Raw genomic sequence first — 11,867 nt, forward strand, 5'->3', positions numbered from 1 at the left:
GAATGGTTTCCAACATGATTACATGACAAATTAATTTCCTTTTTTTTTTTGAAATGTAGTAAATGAACAAGTGCTTCCTTCACTTCTCTTAACAAATGTGGCAATTTATGGACTTAATATTCTGTTCTAGTTTCGCAAGGAGTGTTTTAAGAAGTTATTTCTTCCAAATTACATGTCAAAATATTGTCCTTATAAGTATATCCAGCTAAGTTTAGGATAATGCTCATTTTAAACTAGATGCTAGTCAGTGAAACTAAATTATAACTCTCAACATCTTCAGAAAGTTTTGAGGTACTATGACCAATTACTACAGGAACTGAGAACACAAGACCCACACTCCCCAACCCCCGCCCTACCTCCAACCCTTTTTAAAAATAAGCTTGTAACTGCTGAAGAAATAATTTTGTGGAGCTCATATGTACATTCCCCTTTCACATGAAACAATGTTTGGTTGGTTAAAACCAAGTGTGAGTTGCATGCAATAGAAATCCTGCTTCAACAACAGCAACAAAAAGAAAAGAAAAAAAAAAAAGGAAACGCAGGGATTCCAAATAGCAAATTATTGATTGTGTTCTATGATTAAAGAAAAAAAAAATCTTTTTGGATTCCCATCCAAAGCCACCCGGGAGCTTATGAGTATATTTTCAAGCTCTGGACCTTACATTCCACTTCTTCTATAGAAGTTAATATTCACATTCCCCTAGGCCATGTAATATAAATGTGTTTTATTTGACGGTAATAATGTAAAACTGTATCCTCGTATATATCTTTTAAGGCTGGAAGTTACGGGCAAATACCGATCTGAGGATCTACAGACACTCTCTCAGGTCTGTGCCCACCCTGGACCCTGCAGGCTGTCCTGTCCAGCGCATATTGTGTTCTTCCTGTGAATTCCTTCCATCAACCAGCAGTGTTTTCTCATCCTGACACACCCAAGGGGACCATCGTGAAGTCGGACGATCGCGAAAATTAGGGTTCAGAGTCGTGATTACGAGTCAAACTTTGAGAATTAAAAGTTGAGAACTTCTGAGCTCTCCCAGCAACAAAAAGGATGCGTATAGCCAATCTTGAACAATCGAATGCCTGCTAATTTGATTGCCTAGAATTCTAGTCATTAGCCAAGCAATCTTCCAAATTAAGACATCCGGTCTCCTTCAATCTTCCACTTACACCAGAACACAGAAGAATAGATCTGACCCATCAACTTAGGACAAAATTACCCATGAAAATGGCTTGGGGTGTATGGATGAGTAGCTAGTCATACAGCGTTATTAGGAAGAACCCAGGCTGCCACTTGGAAGTTCTGTAGATTCACGGATTGCTAGGGAATTACCTTAACATTCTTGATCTAGGTTGTAGAAAATGGGTCACATTTTAGAAATGTGCATTAGTACCTCAAAGGACTGAAAGCCAAAATGTTTGCACATCTCCATTTGAGTGAGTTGAGGCATCCTAATAATCTCACAAGCTCCGGACAGAACTGATATTAAAAATAAAGATGCCACATACAATACATACTTAGGATCTATGCAGTACGTAATCATAATTAAAATAACGCTCACAAGGTTCTCAGTTCATATAATTTATTGCAGTTAGCACACAGTTTAAAAATTCACCAACACACCAATAGTACAAAACTAAACAGCATTATAAGTTATTCCCCCCTCAGGAAAATAAAACATACTATGATTGTCAAAGCTAGATGTCAGTCTAAGTTTTAGAACAAAGGAAGAATGTGAAACTAATAAAAGGAAAAAGCAATCACTCACAATGACCACAAAAAGAAAATCCAAAAGAAAGTCCGTTTTCTCAGACATTGATTGTCTCCTCTAAATTAATAAAAATTATTTTAACATAAACTGTATTTAAAAAAACTAGAAACTCTTCAAGTAACTAAAGATAATGCTCCAAGGCCATTTTCACAGCTTTTTTTTTTTTGTTTGTTTGCTTTAAATGCCATTACAGCCAAATTAACACACATTTGACCAAATATTTCCAAAACAGTCCAGCAACACACAATGGAGTTTTCCATTCAGTATCTTAAGCACAAAAATAGGCTATGTTTACAGTAGTTAAGGCGATCAAATTTTAAACAAAAGCAATTAAAAAAAAAAAGGGAAAAACAGCAAACGTTTTCCATGCTACTCCCATAGACCTTATTTGTAAGTGCAAGACAGGAAAACAAACACTGTGCAAAATGCTTTTGCCCTGCGTGCTGGTCATTAAAACCACACTGGGCTGCAGCCTCCTCTGCCCCATACACATAGTCTACTAACCCCCTTCCCCACCTTCCCCACGTCAATCAAGGCAGTCCAGTCCTTTCAGCCCGGGGCTTTTTCAGTCCATAGAATCTTTTCATGAGTTGGGGGTGGGGGGAGTGGGGGAAGGATGAAGGAGGGGAGGGAGGGAGGAAGGGAGGGGAGGGTAAGGGAGAAGGGAAGAAAAAGAGAAGGGGAGCCCCCCCCCAAAAAAAAGAAAGAAAGAAAGAAAGAAGAGAGAGAATGACCTATTGTCAATTTGTGCAGTAGTTATTCTAAAAATGCTCAACTGGGCAAATGTGTACACCTAAACTTTTGAGCCGGCATGGGTTTTGTGCAATTAGAAGTTTGTTATAAATGCACACTGCACATGCAAATCTTTAAGCCGTTTGTAAACATTTATATTTTCCTTGTTATGTAGCGAAGTTATCAATTTGCAGCTTAAGTTTTTATTCAGCTTAACAGTTTCAACTTAAAGACAGTGGGAGAGTCAATTTAAATTATATAAAATAAAAATAAAAACAGTGCATTTACGTTCTTCATAACACCAGTTTTTTCCCCAAACGGTGCTATTTTTTTTCTAAGGAAATTAAATAATTTTAAACTCACTCGTTAAAGTTATACAATGCAAACAAAGACAAAAAATATATTGAAACTCATGCATTTCTGTAGCGTTAATATTTACTTTTCAAGACTCAACTAAGAGCATCAACACAACCTGTCAAGTTCTTTGACACCCCCCCCAGCCCGTGTAATCAGTTACAGTATACAAGAACAGTAATTCACATTTTTCAACACACAGTTCAACACTGCTGAAGCTGCAATATCCTTTTTCATCCCAAGCAAACCTTCACAAAGACAGCGTCCCAGTGATCCCAGTGTACTTTCAGAATTTCTCTCATTGGGAACCGTCAGAAAACCAGAAGTTGCCACAGAAAGTTTTAAGTCAACTGCTTGTTTAAAAATAGATAATCCAGCATTTCAGAAATTTTCCATTTGGGTCTAAAAGCATTCAGGTTTCCAACAGCCAGAAAAGATTCATGCAATTTTGTGACATATAAAGAGGCTAATAAAACTGGAGGGAATTTCTACTCTGAAAAAGGAAAAGAAAAAACAAAAAAACAAAACAAAAAACAAAACAGAAACACAAAACCAAAACAAAGTGGGAGAGAGAGAGAGAGAGAGAGAGATAGAGAGAGAGAGAGAGCGCCCAGAAGACAATGCAGTGTCGACAGAATTAAGCCCTGTGAAAGCATCTTGTGATAGGACGAGTTGTTTCAAAGGTTCTTATTGGCTTACTTCCCCTACCCCCTCGAAAGAAAAAGCCCTCTCTAGTCTCCGACTTGCTCCAAAGTCTCTTTTACCAGAATGCTAAATTAGTGAGAGTCTCATGCTACTCTAAAGTGCAAAACCGAGTTAACACCCCGACGGTTTAGTTCCAGGAAACAAGGCTGCTTTTAGACCGTACCACAACTAGATAGAGATCTATGTATATCTATGTATATATATATATTATTTATATATATATATATCTATAAAATTATTTCCAGAGTTCTTGCGAGCTATCTTCTAAGGTCCAGTCTCTGACAGTGGGCAAGCTCAGGGCTTCGCTTTTGACAGACAAGGAGTTCACCAACTCACAGTGGAACTTGCGGATGTGTCTGTACAGGTCCCCCGACTGCGTGAACCTGCGCTCGCACCACTTGCAGGCGTGCGGCTTCTCGCGCGTGTGCACCACGGCGTGGCGGCTCAGGTTGTGCGAGTACTGGAAGCTCTTGCCGCACTGCGTGCACGTGTAGGGCTTCTCGCCCGAGTGGGTCCTCTCGTGACGCTTGAGCGTGTACATGCACGAGAAAGTCTTGCCGCACAGCGAGCAGGTGGGCACGTTGACGTCGGCGGCCGGCTTGCTGCGCAGCCCATCCTGCTCGCGGAAGTGCGTGCTCAGGTGGATCTGCAGGATGTGCGGGCTGGGGAAGACCTTGTTGCACAGCGGGCACATGAAGATCTGGCCGGCCGGGCTCAGGATGTTGGACACGTAGGGCAGCAGGCTGCTCTCCATGCCGCCCTCCACCGGGCCGCGCTCGGCGTCCGGGGTCATCATCTCGTCGTCGCTGGCTTTGTCCTCGCGCTCGAGCTCCCGCAGCACCGAGTCCTCCCGCAGCGGAGCCAGGTGCGCCGGCTCGTACTGTACCCTGGCGTTAGTGCTCACACTCTCTTTCACAGCGCTATGTTCCATGTCATAGTCATTAGTGCCAACATCGCTCTCCTCACAGGAAGCCTCTTTCTCCACCTTCACCTGCACCAGGTTGCTTCTCAGCACGTCCTGTGAAGAGAAATAAGAGCTGTTCAGATTTTCAACTCCCGAAAGGCTGGACTTGACAGACAGGTCCAGCACACAGTCAACATCTGCCGAATCCCTCACGGAGGTGACAGACCTCTGGGACAAAGACTCTGTTGAGCTGCAGGGGCTGGCTACTGTTTTTCCAGCTGCTGTGGCGTGTGGCTCGGCCTCCCCGCCAGCCGGGGGGAGGCCCGCGGAGTCGGAGGGCAGGCGCATCCACATGTTCCCAGGCTCGGCCGCCAGGTCTCTTTTGCTGGGCAGGAGGTTCAGTTTCTCGTCTTCGCCCTCGTCTTCGTCACTGGGCAGATCGCCTGCCATGCGGCTGCTGCCGTCGGAGAGGCTCTCGACTTTGTCCGAGCAGCTCGAGGCGTCTTCCTCCTTCTTGGTGCTGTCTGCCTCCGTGGTGGCTTTCTCTTTCAGCTTCTTTTTGCAGACTTTGACAATGTCATACATGTGGAGATAACTGGCAGCTGCTAGCACGTCCTCAATGGGCAAGTCTTTGAACTGGAGTTTCCCTTCATACATGAATTCAAGCAGGAGAGCGAAAGCTGGGGCTGTAACAATGTCGCTGTTCAGATGAACAATGTCTCTTTTGTCCAGCTGGTCCTTGTAAAAGAGGTGGAAATACATGCTGCACGAAGCCAGTACAGCTCGGTGCGCGCGGAACTGGGCATCTCCCACCAGCACAGTGCAGTCACAAAGGAAGCCCTGATGCCTCTGCTCGCTCAGACACTGCAGCAGATGCCTACTGTGGTCTGGAAACTCCATACTGTCTTCATAACCTGCGGAGAGAGACACCTCGTGAGAGCCCGCTCAGGAACAACTTTTCCAGCGCTCTAGTCCTCCAGTCCCCGCACACACACACAAAAAGATAGTGACAGTGATTCGGCTTGGGTCGCCGAGGTACCCGTCCCTGCATTTTAATCAGGCGTATGACCCAGGGACTACCAGATCACTCGCACAAAACCTAAATGCGACAAGAAAAAAAAAGTGCACTCTCCAAACTTCCTTGCCCCCAGCCAAACGGTCCCTGATGCATCTCCACCTTTCTGGAACTTTCAGTGAAGTTTCAAAAGCCTTCACTTCATGCGGTCCCTTCCTGAGAAGAAGAATTTAGCTCTCTTTCAGAAGAAGTGAACCTACTCATCAAATTATGTCCTACAAAACCTACAAAACAGCTTTAATTTCAAAGGGAACAGCTCATAGAATGAACAAAGGAAAGTCCCAAATACATTCTGGAAGATTCAGAAAACTTGTTCAACCGTCCTTTTTATTTTATTACTTTTGATACATGACTGCACTTAGAAAGCACAATTTTAACACACACACACACACACACACACACACACACACGGGCTGAATCGAGGGGGGAAAAAATGAAATCGCATAATTAGCCCAGAAATTAGCAAACAACTCACTTTTAAAGTCAGAGTGTTACAACAACAAAAGCCCTGTGTATAAAAACAGATGTTAATGCCTTAGGATTTGCAGGTATGGCACACATGTACGAGATCAGAAAGAACTACACCAACAGATGGAAAAGATCATCTTTACTATGAACAAATCCAAATATTTTTTAAATGAATTGAGAAAAAAATAGTAATATTTCTTTGTAAAATCTGTACATCCAGAATATCAGGAACCAGAAGGGCTTCACTTAACTCTGAAAATTCTCATCTAAACTTTGATCCGTTGAAAAGCAAATGAATTCCATACCAAAATTATTTCAAACTTTTAAACGAAGGCATATCGTATTCAAAAGCTTTACAGGTTCAACATCCGCCCCTCCCAAAAGCCTTGCTAGAAAAAGAGAAACTATTTTTTTTTTCTGACTCTGCCTTACCTCATGCAACAGAAAATACTTTGTTTCAATAAAACTTGATATATTTTGTTTTCCCACTAGCTTCTATTCTTTCAAATATGCATCGCTGCCCTTGTTTTCTGGTGAAGGAGGGTGAGACTGACGGAGAGGAAAGGCGAAGATGTACAAAGGGTCAAAATTCAACTGCAAAATTCAACTCCTTAAAAAAAAAAAAAAATCAAGAAAACCCGACTTCCCCTTTCCTGTGACCAGAAGCAAGGTTCCACACCAAGCAGCTCAGAGAGTGCACTGGGGAACGGACACATAGCAACTTAATATTCCAGAAATTACCTCCCTGCTTTTTCCCCACTTTGCCCAAGATGGACTAAAACTTTCATCCTAGCCCCCAAATACCTTCCGCACGATGCCACCGCTAGAATAAACCAAGATTTACAATACAATCACTTTAAGTGCCCCACAGCTAACATCAATCCTAATCCTTGAGAGGGCTAAAAATAAAGATTGGAGGGCAGCTCACAAGGTAGCCGTGATCAAATTAGGAGGCTGAGAGGACAGAGAGGGACGGAGAAGGAAGCTTATAAACATCTGATCCAGCTGACTGTGGCCATATGGCAGCTGCTGCCCAGATAAAGAGATTAAGAACAGAGGAGTGCGATTACAGCTGTCTGGCCAATTCAGGCAGCTCAAATCTACAAGTTCTAAATTAGTCGCTAACACAAAAACTCCTGCAAATAATTATTGTTATGCTGAAATAAAAGCTCTCTTAAATATATATTTGAAAGAGAAATGAGGAAACCAGTCAAACTATTCTCCTGGGGACAAAAGTTTTTTTTTTTTCCCCCATTTTAAAAAACCTTCGGTTTCAAAAGCACTACAGCTGTATGTTTCAGTAGTGCTGCTGAATGTTTTGAAGAATAAAGTTTCACAGTGGAATTAATTACACAACAATCTAGCTTCTTAACCAGAATAATCTTCTCATATAAGTTTGAATGCTGGATTCCAGACAGTTTACTATTTCTCTCCCCCCTCCACCCCAAAAGCAAAAGGAATCTAAATAGCAGTGAACAACCACAAGAAGCATTTTAATCCAAAGTGATCTCAAAAAGCAACATTTCAAAGCCTTTCTTAACATTTCAAAACTTGAAATATTTCTGTGCATTGAAGTTATTTACTTGCCTGAGCAAAAGGGATAAAAATTAAAACTAAACAAGCCCAAGACTTTCAACTCCAATAAGATGTTCATTTCATACTCAGTTTCATATATTATTCCTAAACTGGGTTAGAAAAGTAATGTGATTTTTTTTAATTAAATAAACAAAACACCACAACAGAAATAGGCTCAATCTAATCTCTTGCTACTCCTACCTTTAGGACACATAAACCTGATTAAGTCCTTTCCTCTGAGTCTCGCTGGCTCCAGGTCTGTTACATCGGTGGAAAAAAAGCAGACTAAGAGAGACAGATGCAAAGTGGAGATGATGTTAGAGAGGAATAAGATACCTTCTCCAGCACAGATCCGCACACACTAACTCCCTGTCTGTGTGTTAGAATAAAAGGCTGAGGGATGGCAGGCTGTCAGCTGCTCTGACATCATGTTCAGATGGAAATGCTACCTCCAGCTGTGCTCCCTTTAATGCCATATGCTACTCCTCTACACTCCTGCCACCAGCTCTTTCTTAGGAGAACTTTTCTCTTCTGTTAGTATAAACAAAATACTTCAAAGTCTCCCTTTTTTTCCAAACTTTCTAACAGAAAGAAATGGAAAAACTCAGCATATGGAGTTCTACTGTATTTATGGAATAGCAACACTTCTGTCTCAAGTTGGTGGACTGGCTTACACACTGACAGCACACTCAAGCCACGGCGCTATTCAGGAAATCCACATTCACTTTTATTCAACTCCAGCGTTCAGTTTCAAAGGCAGCTTAGGGATATTTTTAAACCAACCCAATTGACATCTCCAGGCCAATTTCAATATTCTCATGGTACTTTCTTTTTTTTTTTTTTCTCCTGCCGAGATAATGGCATACGTGTCTCCAAATGCTGGAAGAGGAAGCAGAACTATTACTCCAGCCCGATTCACCTTATGATTTCGCTCTTGTTTTAACTGCTCATCTCCTACTACCTTCTCAATAAAATTTCTCACATTGCCAGTTAATGCAAATTCCAACTCTCAGTATCAACAAGGTGAAACTGCACTTTCTGAAATCCTGGAAAGTACTTCAGTTCAACGAGACGAATTAATAAACTGAAACAACCTGCTACAGCCACTTACAATGAACGCTGCACCTGCGTATCTGATCGGACTCTCCGCTCAGAAAAAGCAGAACTCTGTCTTCCCCTTGATCTGTGTCCCATAACAATCTTTTTTTGGGTCACTCTGTAATGTTTCACGATCACAGGAAAACCTTTCAGCTTTCAGTAAGGGGGGGGGCATGTCTAGCAAGTTTGAGAACTTTTTAGCTCGACTTTGTGGGTCTTTCCTAATGGCTGATGAAATCGTCCAGGAACCCGGGCTGGGCTGACCGGTGCCCTGCAAGGTGCTGCGACATCTGTGAATGTCAAATACATCTCCACAGACTCTGGGGAGGGTGAGGCGTAGAAAAGGCCTGAGGCGCGAGTGTCGCAGCCCTGGTGAGCACCACTCCGTCCTCATCAGGAAACCGCGGCAGAGTTAAAGAGTAACAAAAACCAACGTCTCTGTCCTGTCCTCGTCGCTTTGCCAAAGTCACAAACCTAACTTTCTCTAACTTCGCGGTGAATGACATAATGACGAACGCCTATTCTAGGAGGCACTCTCCGGAGCTACATTCCTTCTCAGCCACACAACCTATTCTCCACAAATGCCCTCGCCCCATTCCAATATATCAGACATTAATCACCCCATTTACCCAGTGGGGTGGGGGGTGAGTGACAGTTTAATGAGTCCCAAGCACCGCAATGGGCCAGCGACTCCCACCCCACAAATCAACCCCTTCACAGTCTTGCTACCGCGGGGTCCAGAGAGGGTTTGCGAGGTTGGGTTTTTATTTTTTCCAAGGGGTGGGGGCGAGGGTGCGGAGTGGGGGGGGGAGAGAAGAAATGCAAATCTCCACCTATTTCACCGTGCATAAAACACACGGGGAAAGAGGAAGGTTAAACCACAGGGAAGGAGGTGGAGGGCGGAGAGCCGGTGCAGCAGGAAAACACCTCTAACAGCAGACGAGAAAACAGACTCGGGTCACGGCAACAACAAAAGAAAAGTCGTAAGAAGCAGCCCGCGAGAGGAGGGTGGCTGCTACCGCCTCCCCAACGCCGCGGCGCGCGAGCCCCCGGGGCCTCCCGGCAACTGCACCAGCCCGGGAGGGGCCCCTCCCCCCGCCGGCCCCCTCCCCCCCGCCCGGGCGCCACTGCAGCTGCACCGGTCCCCGGAGCCGCGGCCGTCCCGGGCGCCGCTGCAGCTGCGGCGGCTCCCAAGCCCCCTCCCCCAGCCCGCCGCCCTCCGCACCCGGGAGGCGCCGCCGCAGCTGCACCGGCCGGGAGCCCGCCCCGCGCCGCAGCTGCACCGGCCGCGGGGGGGGGCAGGGGGGAGCGGGTTGGGGGGGCGCGGCGCGGAGCCGGCGAGCCCGCACCCCGCCCGACCCCGCAGCTGCGGCGGCCCCGTCCCCGCGCCCGGCCTCCCGCAGCTGCGCCGCCCCCCACCGCCCCAACCTCTCCAAGCACACAAACTAACTCCACTCGCGGGGGCGCCCCCGGCCCGGCCCGCCCTCCGCCCGTCCTGGCCCGCCGGCCGGGGCCTCACAGCTGGCGCCCCCCGCCCGCCAGGGGGGCCGGGCGCGGAGGGGACGCCGGGTCAGGGGCCGGGGCCGGCGCCGGGACTCACACGGAGCGGCCCTAAGTCACCGCGTCCCCGCCGCCGCCGCCGCCGCCGCCGCGTCCTCCGCCTCCTCCTCCTCCTCCTCCTCCCGGCCGCCGCCGCCGCCGCCGCCGCCGCCGGACTTGGTGGGCTTCCTCCTCCTCTTGCCCCCCTCCCTCCCGGCCCCCCCGCTCCCCAATCCCGGCTCCGTCGCCCGCTCCCCCCTGCCCCCTCCCTCCCTCCCACCCACCCCCGCTGGCAGCCGGAGGAGCGCGGCGGAGCGAAGAGGGCCCCACTCTCAACGGCTCCCCATGGCAGCAGCCCAGCGGCGGCCGCAGCCTGCCAGACACAGCGAGGGAGCGAGCGAGGGAGCGAGCGCGGAGCCGCCGGCCGGGGAGGGGGGGGGTGGGGGACGGGGGGGCGGGCGGGGGAGGGGGAGGGGAGGGGGCGGGAGGACGCACCACGCACGCACGCGGCGGCGCCGGCCAGATGTTCCCCCCCCCCCCGCCCAGCCTCGGTCCGCCCCTCTCCTCCCCCTGCCTCCCTCCCTCCCGGCGTTGGGCCTCTGCGATTGACCGTAAGCGGCTGGACCGGCGCTCCCCGCCCGCCCCCAGCGCGCAGTCTCCTCCAATGGGAGGGCGGCTTTGCAAGAGGGCGGAGGGAGTGGTGGGCAATCGTCGGACTGACGGGAGGGCGCAGCCAATGGGAGAGGCGATCCGGAGTTGCCGCTCGCGCGCGCCAATCGCAAACAGAAACTACCGGGGTGGGCGGGGCCCGGGCGGGCGGGGCCCGGTAGCTAAGCGGCGCGGGGCGGAGTCCTCGGGCGCAGCGGCGGTGGCGGCAGCGGCGCCCCTCTGGGTGACTTGGCCGTGAGAAAGTGAAAGGAGCCCGCAGGCGGCGGCGACAGCTGCGCTGGGAGGGGCCTGTCTCCGGGCTCCGAGGCCTCGCGCGCCCTGGGGGTGCGGAGCGAGCTTTTCGGTGTGCACCGTGACCACCAGAAACACACTTTTTAAACGTAGTGGGGCTGGTGTGCGCCGAGTTACGCAGGTATCCTCGGGAGGCAGGGCGCGCGGGGACACGGGGGACTGGAACCGGCCTGAGGCGGCCCCCTCTGTTCCCCGGGCCGCGGGCAACGCCGCGCAGTCGTCGCCCACCCGAGCGCAGGGAGCAGGACCGAGCAGCGCCCGGGCTCCGTCCTGCCGCGCCCCCGTCCCCAGGTGCACGTCGGGGCGCCGCGGCCGCGGCCGGCTCGGAAAGGCCGGCTCTGGGCGTCGCTCTCCCGACGTCGGCTGGTTTCGGGCGGCGCGCCTGCGTTTCTCGCAGCACCCTCGCGTCCCCTGTGGGCTCGCACTGTTACGAGTACACACTCCCAAGTGACCAAATGTTAGAGAACCTCAGTAAAATTGATAGTTGTGGAAGCCGTAGCCGGATTCCTTAATTGGTACGTATCAAGCCACAACGTTCAACTACCGAGGGGGTTGATGTTAAGACTGCACTATCGCTGTTCCCTCCGTCCGAATGAACTTCCATTCGATCCCTCCTCTTTGCAATTAAATTGGGTTAATCACGGCCACGAAGAAATGTAGAAACTTCTATTCTCAAGAAATTGGA

At 48.9% G+C, this 11,867-nt stretch overlaps 1 protein-coding gene across 4 annotated transcripts; it reads right to left on the reverse strand.

The window, feature by feature from the left end:
• Positions 1 to 1,566: 1,566 nt before the first annotated feature.
• On the reverse strand, positions 1,567 to 10,397 carry ZBTB18 (zinc finger and BTB domain containing 18). Of its 4 annotated transcripts, none has more exons than XM_036123618.2 (3): positions 8,697 to 9,447; positions 7,787 to 7,870; positions 1,567 to 5,381 (listed from the first exon to the last, which is right to left on the reverse strand). In XM_036123618.2, exons 2-3 carry the CDS (start codon positions 7,797 to 7,799, stop codon positions 3,799 to 3,801), a joined length of 1,596 nt encoding a protein of 531 aa, XP_035979511.1. In that variant the 5' UTR covers positions 7,800 to 7,870; positions 8,697 to 9,447; the 3' UTR covers positions 1,567 to 3,798. The 4 variants fall into 4 exon arrangements, with proteins under 4 accessions (XP_035979511.1, XP_035979512.1, XP_035979513.1 ...); XM_078077903.1 differs by lacking the exon at positions 8,697 to 9,447 and having other exon boundaries at positions 4,438 to 4,581; positions 4,694 to 5,381; positions 7,787 to 7,917; XM_036123619.2 differs by lacking the exons at positions 7,787 to 7,870; positions 8,697 to 9,447 and adding an exon at positions 10,284 to 10,397.
• Between the last annotated feature and the right edge of the window lie 1,470 nt (positions 10,398 to 11,867).

The sequence above is a fragment of the Halichoerus grypus genome, chromosome 7 (assembly GCF_964656455.1).
Source record: "Halichoerus grypus chromosome 7, mHalGry1.hap1.1, whole genome shotgun sequence".
Lineage (NCBI taxonomy): Eukaryota > Metazoa > Chordata > Mammalia > Carnivora > Phocidae > Halichoerus > Halichoerus grypus.